The sequence below is a fragment of the Podarcis bocagei genome, assembly GCF_964188305.1.
Source record: "Podarcis bocagei genome assembly, chromosome: 12".
Taxonomy (NCBI): domain Eukaryota; kingdom Metazoa; phylum Chordata; class Lepidosauria; order Squamata; family Lacertidae; genus Podarcis; species Podarcis bocagei.
The window spans coordinates 30,377,265-30,395,453 of NC_138137.1; the positions used below are offsets into that span (position 1 = coordinate 30,377,265).

The 18,189-nt window shown below is 43.2% G+C and overlaps 1 protein-coding gene across 5 annotated transcripts in view; it reads left to right on the forward strand.

The window, feature by feature from the left end:
• Positions 1-14,890: 14,890 nt before the first annotated feature.
• The window catches only part of VWDE (von Willebrand factor D and EGF domains), a 50,464-nt gene continuing 47,165 nt past the window's right edge, over positions 14,891-18,189 (forward strand). For all 5 annotated transcript variants that reach the window (XM_081164257.1, XM_081164259.1, XM_081164260.1 and 2 more), the window contains exons 1-2: positions 14,891-15,063; positions 17,222-17,406. In XM_081164257.1, coding sequence (XP_081020383.1) covers positions 14,979-15,063; positions 17,222-17,406 — 270 coding nt within the window. In that variant the 5' untranslated portion in view covers positions 14,891-14,978. The remainder of the gene's footprint in view (positions 15,064-17,221; positions 17,407-18,189) is intronic.

An 18,189-nucleotide genomic window follows, 5' to 3' on the forward strand; every position in this document is an offset into this window, starting at 1 on the left:
GTTCTATCCAGATCTGTCCAGATAGTCTCTTTATTACTTCTTCATCTTCTTGTTGTTATCATGCATTCCTTTCTTTGCAATCTCTGATAGTCTTCACAAGCAGGTTAGGAACAAACAACATCTGCATGGGTTTTGCACACTCCAAAAGTCATATCTCATAAGGACAGCCGCCATTCATCCCCTTCTTCGAAAATTTATCCTCAGTCTGTCCTATTAATTTTCCCAAGCTTGCCACGTATATCACAAAGGGGCTCTGCCAGGTTATCACATTCAATCCATCATTTACATTCCAATGACCCTGGTCCTCCTCCCCTCGTCTTTCTTCAACAAGCCTGTCTTAGCAAGACGCCATTAAAAACTGTGTCATATAATTTTTCCTCCGCACTCCATATTTACCAGTCCTCTCTTCAATCAATAATTCACTCCACACAGCTCTTAAATTCTTGCTTGCGATTAGTAAAAGGCGACAATTCGTCTCTCTGGGGTGGAGGTTTATAAATACTCACATGAGGCAAAGAAAATAAACGTTTTTTCCTCCACCCCCCCCCTCTTTTTTCGCTCCGCACATACCAGTCTCGTAATGGTGGACATCGCTTGATTTATTTGTCTCCTCCTGTCGCTCCAAAAACAGAGATGCATTAATCAGCAGCCTTATCTCTCGAACTTTGCTTGATGTAAGTGCTTCAGCTTCATTCCAATTGTATATTTCCAATTATATTTTCGAGCTGAAGCGAACCAAAGCACTGATTGGAGACAGCGTCAGGAAGCGCCGAACCCATTGAGGGCTGATGCCAAATGTCCTGCACCCCCTTCTTTCGAATCCGGGGGTGCATTATGGACGTTGCTGGCAAGGCTGTCCCCCCCATCTCCTTGGGGGGTAGGAAGACTGCATACTTCCCATAGCAGCCTCTTTATTACCTCATGTGGGTCGGGGAGATGTTATTGTTGGCCATCTTCCTATGCGCCACCTGGTGGCCCCCCGGTAAAGGATGTTCTTCAATTGGAGCACTTGCAGGCCAGTGTTTCCCAGTTGTCGGTGTTTATACTACATTTTTAAAGATTTGCCTTGAGAGAGCCTTTAAACCTCTTTTGTTGACCACCAGCATTACACTTTCCGTTTTTAAGTTCGAAATAGAGTACAGGTAGTTGCTTTGGAAGACAATCATCAAGCATCCGCACAACATGACCAGTCCAACGAAGTTGATGTTGAAGAATCATTGCTTCCACTCTGGTGATCTTTGCTTCTTCCAGTACACTGATATTAGTTCACCTGTCTTCCCAAGTGATGTGTAAAATTTTTTTGGAGGCACTGTTGATGGAATCTTTTGAGGAGTTGGAGATGGCATTTATAAGTGGCCAATATTTCACAAGCATACAGTAAGGTTGGTAGGACAAGTGTTTCCCTAACTTGCACTTCGCTAAACCTATGGGTGAACCTATAGGTGAGGAACCTCAGACCATGCACCCAAATAAGGTTCTCCATGCCTTTCCTCAGACCATTCTCCTCGTCCAGGAGGCAAGACTGTGGCCGCGCTACAACTACCTGTGTTGGTGCACTGAGACCCAAAAACAGCCACAGTCTTAAAGCGCCCTGGTGTTTCTTCCTGTTTTTTCTTCCCGTCCTCTTCCTAGTTTTGTGGTCATTTAGCTAAAAGTAAATATATAACACAAAACAAGCAAACATACAAGATATAATTGAAAGTGATTTAAATCCCACTCTTGTTCACAAGGAGCTGCTAGCTCTGCTGCTGGCTGCAGCCAGACTAGAAATCCCTACAAGTTGGAAGTCTGCACTGGATCTCTCTAGGGATGGATGATTTGAGAGGGTGTGGGACCGCTGCTTTGTCTGAGAATTTAACCCATCACAGGAGGGTGATAAGAGGGGGTTAAGAAATAAGACCATTTTGAGGTTGCATGATCTCTGTTTATATGCCTCACAAATAAAAATAATGTGCTGCATAGCCCCCCCCAACAACACATGCATAAAATTGATTCCCTTTGCAGAATCTATTTTATTATGTCTGCAAAAGTGTACTGAACCTTCTGTTTATTTCATTCTAACTGCAACAATGTGCTCCACACACTTGTTGTTTTTTATTCATTGTTCGTCTTGTCTGCATGTTGTTGTTTTTGAAAACTCAATAAACACATTTTAAAAAATAATAATAATGAGTTATATAGAGCAGATGCTCAGATTACCCGCTGAATTACAGGGGGGTCAAATAATCCATTTGTAATTACAAATCTGAATGAAAGCCATTTTAACTCTCTGCAGATCATCCATCCATCAACTACCTATATGATGATACATTTTCTTCTCTATCACAGCTGTCCAGCCCAGGTCCTAAGCAATTAGTGAATCACTCAAGCTCAAATTTGTGGCTTTGAACAGCAAATCTTCCCCTCACTAAGTGTTTATTATCATTTTAAATACTTAACCTGTCCGCAAGACATTTTACTTTCTTAACCAAATGGCATTAAAAAGTGCTTTGTCCGGCCTTCTGTGAATCAGAGATCTTATCTCAGTAACGATATTTCGAAAAGCTCCTAGCTATGAACAAAGACGGTGTTGTGCTCACATCGTGTTAAAAGAATCCTGCGAATTATGATTGAAAAGTGAAGCCTCTGAAATCCCATCGCTATAGGAGGCAGAGTGGAAGGAAGTGTAATTTTACCAAAATGTAAATGGGGAGGGGGAAGCCACACAAAAAGAGAGAGAGGTATTGTATCTCGGAAACCCATTTAGGATTGGAAAATATGTCAAACTCTGCTCCGACACCCGCAATGCTAAAGATTCAGATTTGCATAGAAATTTCCATCCGTGGTATTTTGATTATAGTCAGCTGGTCTTCCTTGCAAGTTTCAATCAAGTCACATCCCCTAGCCTAATGCATGGCAAACCTGTTTTGCCTGTGGATATCAAGTCTTACGGTCCTGGTAGAGAAATTTCACACCTCCATCAAAAAACGTTCGTAGATCTAACAGTACAATCCTATAAATGTTTAGTAAGCCCTGCTGAGTTCAATAGGATTTTAGCAAATCTTAAGAACATAACAAGAACCAGCTGCATCAGACCAGTGTCCCATTCAGCCCTACATCCTGACCCCACAGTGGCCAACCAAGTGCCCTAGTAGAAAATCTGCAAGCAGGACATGATCCCAAGAGCCCTCTCCCCTCCTGTGGTTTCCAGCAACTGGTATTCAGAAAAATTACTGTCTCCAACCATGGCGGCAGGGCAGAGCTATTGTGGCTAGTGGCTATTGATAGTCTACCCAGATGTCAGCTTGACCATCCAATTTATAATAGGGGCAAGCAGAATATAATATGGAAGAATGGTATAAAGAGGCGTGGGATGTATCTATTACTGATAAATTAACATGTGCCACTGAGGTAAGACGAGGACTGCGCAGGAGAAATGATTTCGAGGAGATATGGAAGGTGTTTGTACTGTTAAAATGGAAAGGGGTCAAACCATCGCAAGATGTGTTGAAATTTTGCAAGGTTGGATAGTTACTATGGAATGGTCTCAGTGGTGGGGTGCACATTTCTATTCTTATTTATTTATGGTTATTACTTTGTCAAAAGAAGAAGAAGAAGAAGGGGAAGGGGAAAAGGAGGGGGGAATAGAATCGCCCACAGCCATCCCTGGGTGTGCACAAACCACCAAACTTCCAGTCAACAGCCAGCCAAACTGACCCACTGGCACCTATGGCCTTTTCCACCCATCCTTTGTATTTGCAAAGGGTGTTTGAACATCTAAAATAGTTTGATGTTGCAAGAGCTCCTAAACTTTCAGTCTCTTTTTTGTTTCATTTCTAAAGGTCATTTTTATAGGTAAGCCTGGGTTTCAAACATGTCAAAATCAACTCCATATATATATGCAGCCTAGTTTGCATTCTATGTAGAAGATTTTAATGAAGTTTTACAAAGAGAGAGTAGCAATGATTGGAACTGAGACCGCCCTTTTGTGGGACTTTCAGGATCTGCATGGGAGTGACCTTCATGCCAAAACAGCAATCATAGCAATACCCTGCCCACAGTTTAATTTCATGCCATGCCAACTTCTGCTACTCACTACACATGACTTGATTTGTGCCAAGGCTCAGTCGTGGCATCTGTTTTCAGTGCCAAGTTTCCAACTCCAGAACACAAGCAGACAGAACAGAATTTAAAAGGGCCTCTGAGCAAATCCAGAGTGCATTTCTGTCTCTATCCAAATAAGGGTCTCAATTCTAGACTGGAAGATGACCTTTCCAGACTGATTTGAGCCCCAACATCCTTCCACCACTCTAAATTAAGTACTGTCAACATGACTGCGCATGGAAACTTCCCATTTTGCAGTTCTATTTGTTGTCACAAAAATGTGGGGAACTGTTCCAGTATTCCTTACATGATATATTAATTTGAATTACAGACTAAATAACCTCTGGTGTGATCTACTTGGGCTGTGTACACATTAATGTTTACTCTGGTTCCAGTGTGCTCTCACGCCTGGCCTTTGAAGCTGTGTCCCAACAACATGAGTCACAATCCATCTCTAGCCTGCAGCTACGCGATGCACTTCCCCTCAAACCAGCTCCCATCCTATTTGCTGCATTCACTTCACAGTTAAGCTGTGGTATGTGCATTTGAGGCAGCCGCTGTGCGTGTGCAGATGAGTCTCACTGAATATGAGTTTGGGGTGTTGCAGATGTGTGAGAGGACATCAGGTAATGCACACCAGGAGAAGACACCCCTACCCCTATCTCTTGTGTGTATAGAACAGGCATAGGCAAACTCGGCCCCCCAGATGTTTTGGGACTACAACTCCCATGATCCCTAGCTAACAGGGCCAGGGTCAGGGATGATGGGAATCTTAGTCCCAAAACATCTGGAGGGTCAGGTTTGCCTATGCCTGGTACAGAAACATGCAAATGCAACGTGGAACCCTGTGGAAGAACTGTTTTAAACTGCTAATAGGCATATAACCCTAGATAAGTTGGCTGTGGTGCAAATAAGGAGGCATTAAAATATCCAGGCTTGGAATCTAGGTATATATTTGCATAAGATATTTTAATACAGAGTTCCTCTGGTACAAGTAAAAACGAAATGCAGGATTCAACTTTTTAAACTTTTTTTTAACCATGCATTTATAAAAGTGCTTTTAGAAGCTGCTTCATGGAGGTTTCAGGTTTTCCAAGATGCTGCCTGCTGTTCCCATCCTTAAACACGAAGGTTTTTAAAGACATGATTTGTTTTCAAGCTGCTAAGAATTAGACATGCATGACATAAATTTACCTAGCTGTGTCAAGTTTGCTCAGGCACTGCCAGAGTGACTTGCTATGATGACTAAAACTGGGAGAAGCATTAAGCAAGGCTACAGTTAAAAACAGGGTGTTTTAAAAATATATAGCAGAGAGAGCCGACAAGCTCCACTCTGCCTATGGTTAACTTTCATTGGTTTGTCCTATAAAGGTAATGGTAAAGGGAACCCTGACCATTAGGTCCAGTCGCGGACGACTCTGGGGTTGCAGCGCTCATCTCACTTTATTGGCTGAGGGAGCCAGCATGCAGCTTCCGGGTCATGTGGCCAGCATGACTAAGCCGCTTCTGGCGAACCAGAACAGCGCACGGAAATGCCATTTACCTTCCCGCCGGAGTGGTACCTATTTATCTACTTGCACTTTGACGTGCTTTCGAACTGCTAGGTTGGCAGGAGCAGGGACCGAGCAATGGGAGCTCACCCCATCAGCAGCAAATAGTTGGGGGGAAACTGTGACTTTAACTGCATCCGTTAGAAGTCGCACTATACGGGTTCTGAGACTCTGAGTCATAGAGTCAACGTTGGGCTGCTTGTGGAAGAATCAAGAGAATTCTTAATGGATTGGTGGGAAATCTGATAAAGCTTTTTGTTAAAAATGGGTGCGTCACTTTTAAATAACTAGCTCTGTTATGGCTGTTTCTTAAGATAAAACACATGGAGCTTTTGCGTTTCAGAAACACACACCTTCCTTAGGATTCCGAGTAACACTTTTATTAATGGATGCCTTGGATACAAAACAGAGGGTTATAGCTTTGCTAATGTTTCCTTTTAAAAAAAAAAAGATAAACAAGGAAATTAAAAGATTTGAGGATTATTGTTCAAAGTTATGGCTGCAGCTGCATCACATGAAATAGAGCTGGGAAAAGGATGCTTTGGAATACCAGTTATAGGCATCGCTAGGGGGTGTGTGCGGCTTGGGGGCTTCCCATTGGGGCATCTGGTTAGACACTGTGAGAACAAGATGCTGGTCCAGATGGGCCTTTGACCTGATCCAGCTCTTCTTATGTTCTTTTGTGACTTTACTGCAGTGGTGTCAGATCGGGGGGGGTGGGGGCTTGCTTGCTTGTTTGTTTGTTTTCCGTTAGAATCAGAAGAATCTTTATTTGCATCAGCCACTAGCTATAGCAATTCAGTGGTACCTCAGGTTACATACGCTTCAGGTTACAAACTCTGCTAACCCAGAAATAGTACCTCAGGTTAAGAACTTTGCTTCAGGATGAGAGCAGAAATCATGCTTTGGTGGTGCGGCAGCAGCAGGAGGCCCCATTAGCTAAAGTGGTGCTTCAGGTTAAGAACAGTTTCAGGTTAAGAATGGACCTCCAGAACGAGGGGGGCCACCAGGTGGCGCATTGGAAGATGGCCGACAATAACATGTCTCCGACCCACACAAGGTAATTAAGAGGCTGCTATGGGAAGTATGCAGTCTTCCTACCCCCCAAGGAGATGGGGGGGACTGCCTTGCCAGCGGTGGCCACAATGCACCCCTGGATTCGAGAGAAGGGGGTGCCCGGTCACTTGGCACCAGCCCTCGGTGAAGTCGGCTTTTCCCGGACGCCGTCTCCAATCTGCGCGTGCTGGTTTGCTTTAACTCGAAAATACAATTGGAAATATATAATTGGAAGATGTTAAAGCACATACGTCGAGCAAAGTTCGGGAGATAAGACTGCTGATTAATGGATCTCTGGGATTGGAGCGGCGGGCAAGGACAAATAAATCAAGCGATGAAGCACCATTAAGAGATTCGTATGTCTGGAGTGAAGTATGTCAGGAGTAAAGAAGGGGGGTGGAGGAAAAAACTTTGCTTTTCTTTGCCTTATGTGAGTATTAATAACACTCCACCCCAAAGAAAGAAGAACCACCGTATTTTATTACACAAGCAGGAATTTAAAAACTGTGTGGGATGAATTAATGATGAATGAAGAGAGGATTGGTAAAAATCGGAGAATGGAAAAAATTTATAACACAGTTTTAAAATGGCGTCTCGCAAGACAGGCTTGTTTATGAAAGACGGGGGGAGGAGAACCAGGACTATTTGAAAGTGAACGATGATTGGAATTTGATCTTAACCTGGCAGAGCCCTCTATGGGATATTTTACAAGCCTGGGAAAACTAAAGGGCAGACCGAAGATAAACTTTCAAAGGAGGAGGGGAATGGTGGCTGTCCCTATGAGATATGACTTTTTGAGTGTGTAAAACCCACACAGACGGTGTTTGTTTTCAACCTGCCTGTGAAGATTATCAGAGATCGCAAAGAAAGGAATATATGACAACAAGAAGATGAAGAAAGTAATAAAGAGACTATCTGGATAGAACTGGATAGAACTGTTTAATTAAAGCAGTAATAGAAGTGATGTTTGGATCCTCGTCCGGAGCTTGATGTATGGGTACCCCCAACAAAATTGAAAAAATTGGCTGTATAATTTGGAATTAATGTGATTTGAAATAATGTGATATGATTGGCCTGTTAATAAAAATTATGTTTTTTTAAAAAAAAAATGGACCTCCAGAACGAATTAAGTACTTAACCCGAGGTACCACCGTACAATAAAATAAAATGTACTGATGATAGAGGTAAAAACTTAACTGTGGAAAATACATTTTGAGAGTTTATGTCAACAATCAAATAATAGATCTTATTCTATTTACCCCACTAAAAACCTTGCAGTTTTTGCTGTCATCTGATCATCTTGATCCACTGAAACAAAGGACACAGTAGCAATGGTTGAGTGACCTGGCATGGACAATAATAGAGGGGTAATAACCTCACTCCTCAAATCTTCATCAAGAGTACAAGCCAGAAGCACATGAGCCACTGACTCAATACTGCCATCTCCACAGGGACATACCATATTTTCCTGTGTATTGGACAAGGTTTTTTTGACTAAAAAATGATGTCAAAGAACTGGGGTCATCCAATACACGGATAGTGGCATGGGGGGGGGGAGAAGCGGGGTGCCGCCAGCCATCCGGTTGGCAGGAGCGTGGCTTCCCCCTATGCCCCACTGAGTGGGGAACGATCTGGGGGTGTTTCCTGCCTGTAGCTGCATGGGGGGGGGGGAGAAGCTGTGTGCAGAAGCTGCGTGCAGCCAGCCAGCTTGTTGGCGAGAGCACAACCTCCCGATGCCACTGTTGGCGGGAGCGCAAATTCCCCCAACGCTGCTGCGTGCAGGAAACGATCTATGGAGTATTTCCTGCCCGCAGCTGCTTGGGGGGAGAGGCTCAACAACTTTGGGCCATCTTCCCTCATTTTCTTAAAACTGAGTCCCCCAAAATAGGGTCTTATACATGGGGGCGTCCTATAGACGGAAAAATACGGCAGCCATTTTTCCAGTGGAACTTTTTGAAATCATCCTTCAAGAACAGCTGAAGGCAGTATACTCAATCTTGAGAAAGTGAAAGCGCGTCTGTATTTTGGAATTGTTAAATTTTGCAAATAGGGTGCCAAAGTGTCAAAATGACTAGGTGGGAAATAATCATACCGCGGACAAAATTTCCTAATTGTGGCCAGATTATTCTGTCGCTCGATATCATAGAGGTGCTGTCTAATTAAATTATTCACTTTACTGAAGCCCAGTGTTAATAACTGTTGTGGTTATAAACCAGAAAAGTAAAGCTTTTGGTTGACAATTTTAGTCCCAGCGCTCTCGTGACAATCTTGCGATACTAAGGGTCTGCATTAGCATCTGGCATCTTTGGCCATCTGGTGGAGCTCTGGCAGTGCTCGCAGATAACACTTGCATATCCTTCAACATTTCTCGGATGAAAATAGGGATGTCTTATTCCATCATCATCATCATCATCATCATCATCATCATCATTTTACTATTTATACTCCACCCATCTTGACTATGGGAGGCTTCATAATAACATAATAATACACTAAACATTTAAAAATCTTCCCTATACAGGGCTGCCTTCAGGTGTCTTCTAAAGATTACATCGTTACTTATCTCCTTGCCTCAGGCATCACATAACTCCACACCCTTCAACATTTCTCCAATGAAAATAGGAACCTCCTAAGGAAAAGTGGGACATTCTGGGATCAAATCAGAAACCAGACTGGCTTCTGTAAATCTGTTCCTGGAAAATAGGGACACTTGGAGGGTCTGTAGCACTTGCCCTGGGCCCTCCTTAAGTTTGCATGCAGCCTGTGAGAATGATGGGCAGCAGAAGTAACTTGGGAAAGGTTTAAGGGAGGTAAGGATAGAATGAAGGGTGACCCACAGGGCAGGGACTGACTTGCTTATGAGAAGTTAGTTCCTTTGAGTAGGTGAGAGGTGCATTTAATTAAGATTCAATTTATTTAAAAATTGTGATAATTATAGAGAGGTGGGATGAACTGGATGAATCTTCTCTTGCCAAGGCCAAACTGAATCAAAATGGCAAAGCAGGATGAGCACTCTTCATTCATTACAGGAAAAGTTTCACAGATGCAATTAGATTCTCCTTAGCTTCTTATTGTTGACTTCATATCACCAGATCACCAGCAAAGCCCTTTACTTGTTTTTCATTACCTCTGGGATCAGAAGCTGCCACTCAGCGAACCTCTCTCTGTGGCAGAACAAGATGACCAAAGAAAGAAAAGCCCTGAAGCAAAATTCTGCCTTTGTCTTGGTCTGAAGAACACAGTAGTTTCATTATACTCTGAAGGCCATCATTATCGTTGTTCTAAATAGCATCCTCTACAAGAAGCCACATGTTCTTTTTTTAAAAAAATGCTGCACACTTTACACCTTCTGCATAACTCCTGCTAGGACTTACAAACACTCTTCAAGGGTAGTGAAAAAGCTGCCACAGAAGTAAATTGTGTGTTCTGATATACAGTGAGGTTACAAAAGGTACAATAATGATAAAATCAATTAAAACTACCATAACCATAAAATCAGAAAACCATGGATGAATCCATATTTTCTTTAACAGGAAAAGGAAATAGCGATGGCAAAATTCAGTTTCAAGGATGCCTACTCAGAAACAAGCCCTATTGAATTCAGTGGGGCTTACTCTTAGGTAAATGATGTGAGACTTGAAGGCTAAAGTCTTTTAAAAAGATCCTAAAACACCCTCGCCTTCTTCTAACATTTACTAACTGGCCTCAACTGCTTTCGGCCATCTCAGAAAGTTGTTTTTTAATGGGCTTTGACGTTTATAGTGAGACTTTTATGGAAGTTCTCTCAGAACTACCATTGAGATAAACCTTGGCTCAAACTTGCACCAATGGTGGCCTTGCAATGTTAGATTAACAGCAGGGGAATCCTTCAGGGTGATCATAGCAACAAATGGATAGGCTACAAAATGTAAGCTTCTTACAGAGCAAAGACCAGCAGTATACTTTTAGTGCCTGACAACTCACAAAAGATGAAGACCAAAATGGTGAGATGTGCTGTTTTGTAGAATAGGAACAACCCCTGCTGTGCATCAGTCCCTTAAGAAAAGCTTCCAAGTGGTGAAAATCTAATGCAAATTCGTTTTACTGCAATCCACCATAATCTTGCCATTTCTCACAATATCTTTTCCCTTTAATAAGCTCTACTGTCCACTAATTAAGAAAGTCCACAAATGTCTACACACAGAGAATTATAAATTTTGTTGTTACTAAAAAGTTGGCTCCCTCAGCCTGAAAGTGAGATGAGCGCTGCACCCCAAAGTCACCTTGACTGGACTTAACCATCGAGGGGTCCTTTACCTTTTAACTTTAGTGGAGATTATACATTGCTGCAGCCTGAAAGTACCATAATCGATGACCCTAACACAGCACAGATTTACCAGTTCGCTATTTCTTTATCAATGTGAGTGTTAAGTGGTGTTTAGATTTTTTCAAAATCATTAAAAAAGAAAGAAACAAAACAGGAGTATGTTTAAATGTTGCAATGATGATAACCATGTATCTACAAAATGGCCAAGAAACTGGACAGCTTATTGCCTGTCGCTTGCACAGCTCCTTAGACAAAGCTTGAGGGACAGTTGACTGTGAAGGGAAAATTACCCTGGCCGAAAAAAGGTAACAAGGACAGGATTGACAGGATAATTACCGTAAGTTGTCCAGGAGACTAATATGCATGAATCAGCTCCCCTGGAGCCTGCTGTTCAGATTATACCTTTGGAAGTTGGCCCGATGTTGTTTTCTAGTGATTAATGTTGCACACTGATGCCTGGTCCTGTAATCAACATGTCAGGTTTCTTAGAAAGAGCGGTTCCAAGTTTTAAACAAAGTCTGGCCCTCTGTTTTAAAGGAGTACCTTTTGCTAACTTTGATTTAAAATAAAAATACACACCTACTACTCAGCAAAGTGGGATTCAGAACAGTTTTGTTGAGCACCCAATGCAGATGCAAATGATCAAAGTGATCAGGAAAGGCAGGGAGAAAAGGAACGATTTGGAGTGGGAAATAAGGATAAGAGAGGATAGAAAGGAAAAGAAACATCAGTAGGATTGAAGCAGAGTAAAAAATTTGCTGCGGGACATTGGAGTATCGTCAAAAATCATATAACGATGTGTGATCTTGAGCAATCTCTTGCAAAACCAGCATACATCTGCAGAGTTCAATATCAAAGCAATGTGTAAACCAAGGAGATTTACAAAAGAACCCTGTGTGTTTAAGAATTAAGTGCCTCTGAGTTCAGTAAGACTTACTCCCTGTTAAGGGTGTTTAGGATTTCAAGCTTAGAAGGATAAACAAAAGGATACACAAGAACCCTCTTAAGGTGTTCTGGCTACTGTGTAAACTAACACATAAGCAGGAGGATACAGGAACAAATGCATTAACTCTGCCCCCTCCAGTCATCCCCCACACGTTCATAGAATTGTAAACCTGGAGGAGTCCATGAGGGTCATCTACTCCACCCTCTGCAATGCAGGAATCTTTTGCCCAATGTGGGGCTCGAACCCACAACCCTGAGATTATGAGTCTCATGCTCTACCAAGTGAGTTATCCCAGGGAGGGCAACAGTTCCTTGCTTAAGGCAATGAGCCTCCTTTCACTCTTGTGGGCTCTCTGATTTCCAGGATTTTACATCACATGGGGAACCTACATCAGAACATAAGAAGAGCTGTGCTGGATTAGCTCAACAGCCAACTGAGTCCAGCATCCCATTCTCACTGTGACCAAGCAGATACCTATGAGAAGTCCGCTAGCAGGACTAGAGTGCTACAGACTCTCCCCCACTTGTGATTCCCAGGTTATCTGAAGGTAGTCTTTCAAGTAACCTGGTCCGGAACCATTTAGGGTTTTCTATATCAATACCAGCATTTGGTTTTGGGCCCAGAAACAAACAAGCAGGCAATGCAACTGGTGCAGTTATAGGTGTATTGTGTTCCAAGCATCCGGCTCCAACAAGCAGCTGGGCAGCTGCATTTTTACCAACTGGGAGTCTAGTCTGGGTGTAACCAGGGCATGAGAAATTGAGGCAAGGTCCATATTTTAAAAAGGGTTGCAGCTGGTGTGTTACCTGCACATCCAGAAATTGCACTGAGATCAAGACACAAGCTTGGGAGAACGACACCATCTAGAACAGGGGTTGGCAAGGTTTATCTTGCCTGGGCTGGATCAGTCCCGCGGAGATCCCTCCGTGGGCCAGATCATGCGCAGGCCCGTGTGCAGACGCGATTTCTGGCTTCGTGGAAGTGGGTCCTCGCGCCGTGCTGCGCCGGTTTAGCACAGCACATGAGCGGGCAATTCGGTGCAGGAGCAGCAGCTCATGGGCCAGTCAAATGACCTCCGCGGGCCACTTCCGGCCCATGGGCCTTAGGTTGCTGACCCCTGATCTAGAACCATTTGGAAATGGCCATTGATTTCCCAGCCCACACCCAAGGACCTTCATCTTATCTGGATTAAGTTTCGCTCATTTGCCTGTATCCATCCAAAAGCCACCTCTGGACACCTGGTTAAGATTTCTGGAAACTCCCTGGGATTAGTTAACAGAAACAAGAAGCAAAACTGAGTATCATCCACATAGGATCTGGCTAACTACCTGCTCCTTATATTTTCCTACAAAACAAACCATGGCACAGCTGTGGGGCATTTTATGACCCTTGGGGACCCTTCCAGCTCTTTGATACTGTGATTCTATGAAAGACCCAATGTGCTAAATGTATGCAGAATTAGTCTAACATTCTGTTACTACTGCCAGCAGTGATTTCTGTACAATGGGCATAATCCAGACAATTTTGTTTGTGTTTGGTCCAAGGTGTTTGGAATCAAGACTAACCACTAAGCCAAATCCTAAAAGCTGGACTCTTCTGATTTGTTGGGTTTTTCATAATTCTGCCTGTGTGCCTGGCATTGTCCACTTCCCCTATTTCTGCTGGAAATGTTGGTAATTTATTTCCTACCCTGGGATTATTTTATTTTGCTGCCTTCTCTTCATCTCCTTGTAGAAGCCTCTATCATCCCAGGGCTACCTTGAATAAGGAGGACCCTGCCTGTGGAGAGGCCTGTTACAGATAGGTAGCTGTGTTGGTCTGCCATAGTCAAAATAAAAAAATTCCTTCCAGTAGCACCTTAAAGACCAACTAACTTAGTTCTTGGTATGAGCTTTCGTGTGCATGCACACTTCTTCAGATACACTGAAACAGAAGTTGCCAGATCCTTCTATATAGTGAGAAGGTGGGGAGGGGTATTACTCAGAAGGGTGGTGGGAATGGGAGATTGGCAGATAGCTGAGATGAGCCTGTTGACGACTCTTAATGACTGTAATAGGTCTTGCAGGAAAAGGCAAGGGGTTTTAAGTTTGGTAATGAAATAGACTGGAAAGAGAAGCTGCTGAATTACAACTCATTACCAAACTTAAAACAATGGATAGACCTGGTCTGAACAGAGACATTGGATTCTTATCTCATTATACATGACTAAGCCATTTCTCACCTTCTCACCCCTTGCCTTTTCCTGCAAGACCTATTACAGTCCTCGTCAACAGGCTCATCTCAGCTATCTGCCAATCTCCGATTCCCACCACCCTTCTGAGTAATACCCCTCCCCACCTTCTCACTATATAGAAGGATCTGGCAACTTCTGTTTCAGTGTATCTGAAGAAGTGTGCATGCACACGAAAGCTCATACCAAGAACTAACTTAGCTGGTCTTTAAGGTGCTACTGGAAGGAATTTTTTTATTTTGACTGTGGAGAGGCCTGTGAAAGAACAAGTGCCGGGCCTCTGCTTCTTACGCTTCACTGCCGCACACTGGTAGCATTCCGTGCATTCCAAACGTGAGAATGCTGGAGGAATGGCCAATCCCGTGTACGCCGGAGAGACCCACAGCGTACGGTCGACGGGGCTTACAGGCTGCGATCCCAGCTTCACTTACCTAGCAGTAAACGGCACGGCGCTGCTACTCTGGCAGTTTAAACTGAAAGCCCCGCCGACCTGAGTGGGGTCAGCGACCAGGCTCGGTTGCAGCTACTCGGGTTGCTGCTCCCCTCCCAGCTTTGGTGCTCCAGCTGTTGCATTTTTGTTTGTCTCCTTCTCCTTCTTCCAGGCGGAGCGGCCTGCAGGGAGAGGGCGCGCGAGGCTGTCCCGGGACCTGGGAAATTGCAGCAGCAGCAGCGAGAAGATTGCAGCAGAGCCAGAGCGCACAAACTTCGCTCCCAGGGCGCCCAGCGGATCGGAGCCAAGCTCGCTCTCCAAGCTGGCTTGCTGAAGGGAGAAAGCGCCTTGTCCGGAGTGGGAGAAAGGAGAGAGCTATGCGCTCTCCAAGCCTGCCGGGGAACGTCCTCTCCCTTTGCGCAGCGCTGGTGGTGTGCTTCGAGGTAGCGCGCGGCCAGCAAGGTAAGGAGAAAGGAGAGCAAGGGCGCGCGGTGGCTCTGGGCACGAAGAAAGAAAAAGGGAGCCTCTGGAGCATCTTTAGGCTCACGGAAAGGGGCGCGTTCACGGGTGTAATGCTGGCAAATGGAATGCCCTCGTCTGTAGTGGATCGTTCTTTTTTTAAAAAAACAAAAAACTCCGCAAAAGTTGTTCTCTGGTTTTGTTTTCATTCTGTGCCTGTTGAGCATCACTTTGCGCGCTCTGGTACCTTTAAAGCACATTCAGAGAGCGCTTTTTAACTCCCAAAGAAGCCTGTGAATTGTAGTTAATCCCTCACGGAGCTACAGTTCCCTACAGGGTTAACAAGCTACAGTTCCCAAGATTCTTTAAGAGTCAAAAATGTGGTTTGAATGTGCTTTAAAGATATGGTGTGCGCACAGCCTCAGGAATTTCAATAACAGAATAGTGCTGACCTTATTACTGCTACCAATAATTGCTAATAATTGGAAGGAAAGTCCCCCCAGATAAATGAAATTCTTTGCATAACTAATAGCCATGATGTTGCCTCTTTAACTCCTCATTGCTTTCAAGAGAAATCAAACATTATTATTATTATTATTATTATTATTATTATTATTATTATTATGTATTTCCACTCTTGCTGTATGAATGTAGGGAGTCGGGGTACTGATTCTAGATGAATTAACAGAATATATACAGGAATGGGCTCCTTTGGGAGGAGGAGAGGGATAGAAATCAAATAATGATGGTGATCAGAAGTTAAGAGACAGGACTATAATACTTCTGCTGTGGTTCGTATGAGGAACCCTTTGTGGTTAGGATATCGCGTGAAATGTGAGAATCCAAGTCAGAAAGGCTTCAATATTATTTTTAATCGATTGTCTTGGCACTGATTATAAACTGATTTTAGTGCTGATAATGATTTTTTACACAAAGTGACAACCGAGTTGCTTTTTTATGATGTTATGGGCTTTAGTAGGAAACATTTATATAAATGTTGTTTGACAACTTGGCAGAAGTTAGCTATATTATACAAACCGAAGACAGATTGCATTGCTGATATGTTTTGACCTAAGCTTATCATGGTAACCGAGACTGTCTTATTAAGTTATCTTGTGCTTCCTTGTCTATTGATTACTTAAAGCAGTTGTCTTCTTGTTTAATACTGCATTTCAAGTTCTTCAATTCAGGATGGTTGTTTTTTTGTCTCTGTGGTGAAATGAGCCATATATACTAGGCACTTGTTCCAAAGACAAAAAAAAAAAAAAAGCTATATATTTGACTCCTGTCTTGATTAGAGTCTCTGGCAAATATCACACAATATTATCAGAATTCAACTGATTCACGAGCTTTCCATTTTTAAAAGGAGATTCAAACTCCTTTAGTTGCAAACATAGCTTCTTTGTGATAGACAGAAGGGACTGATTTGCTAAATGATTCATGTTCCAGAACTTCTTAGCTCCCTGCTAAATAGAGCCCAATAGACCTTTATTTAATATAAATATTAGTAGCAAAAGCAAGGCATCATTTTGTTCCAGCAAATAGTGGCCTGGTTTGCATAACACAGTTTGGCTTAGTTTATATTCCAGACTGAGGCTCATGGTTAAGCCTTCTCCTCACTAACCACAAGTTGTGCTCAAGAGTTGTTCTGGTATAGCCATAGTTTGGGTTGCCATATTTTGCAAACCAGATCAAGATTAGATGTAATGCTGTAGATCAGAGGTCACCAACCTGGTGCCCATGGCACCCCAGCAGGTTTCCAATGGTGCTTTTGGCAGGTACCCTAGACTTCAGCTTTTGTTTTAGAAAGATGTAAGTCTCTAATCCTCCTAGAAAGGAAGTTATGGGGCAAAATGTGCAGGCACTTTTAAGCGATTTCTGTGAAATTACAGTGGTGTGGCAACCTTGGCTTGAAATGCTCCCTGTTGTTATTAGACAGCATCAGTTTGTATTACCTCCATAATCAGGACATAGCTAACTTTCTGTCATAAGCATAATGAGGATGGGAGGGGTTGTCTACCTAATTTAGTGTTATGCTATGCTCCAGGCAGCCATTTTGTGTTAAACCACTTGCACACCCTCCATGGCAGCCATTTTATGACTGGCAACACCAGCTGCAGATGAATGTATAAGAATGCTAATGTCTCCAATTTTTCTATAGCTCTGGAATGTCATGCAGGTGGTCATCAGATCCTTCAGAGTCCGTACCGAAGTGTTGATTTTGATTCATCACGGCTTCAGCAATCAGCCATCCAGGACTTAATATGTGATCATTCACTGCCATCAGGGTGGTACCGCTTCCTCATTTTCGATAAGCAGGCTGAAATGCCAACCAAGTGTGTGGCGGTATGGATGCTCTCCTTTTGACCTATAATTGTATAATATGGCAGACTCCTTTTAAAATATATATATATTGCTCATTTTCCATACATGTAAATCTGAGCTGTTATGCTTGGCTTTATAATGCAAGTGTCCTTCTGGTCCACCACAAGGCTGCAAAGTCCACTGCTGCATCCTCAAACCTCCTTGAATATTCTTCGTCTAGAGTAGTGATAGAAAATTCTGTTTGGTCTGAGATGGGCAAGATTTTAGTAGGCAGCATCAAAAAAAATCTGTTCTTGTTCTAAAACAAGTTTACTTTCTCCACATTATTGACACTGAGTGAATGCAGATGATCAACCTACGAAAGACATCTTCTAGCTCTCTATCATCTGTGCCAAAATCAACTTGTATAGTGCAAGGTGGAGGCACAATAATCTGACCAGGATGGTAAAAAGCAGCTCCCTATGTTCCTTTATCACTAAAGTAAGGCTGGAATATCTGTGGCTCTCTAGATAGTGTTGGGCTCCCATCAGCCCCAACCAGTTTGGCCAACAGTCAGAAATGAGGAGGTTGTGGTTCAGCAGCCTCTGCAGCACCACAGGTTCCCCACCCTGTATTATGAGATAGCTGCTGCTATAGACCTACTCAGTTTGTATAGTCTAAGTGTTGTGTAGTCTGAGGCTGCCCACCAGCATGTATTTGTTGCCTGCCAAGTGCTTTGTCAACCTCATTATTTTTATGGCACTCAACAGGTTGGGAATGGGTTGCCCATGGTGTCCCTTATTTCTCAAAAGGCTGTTTTGCATG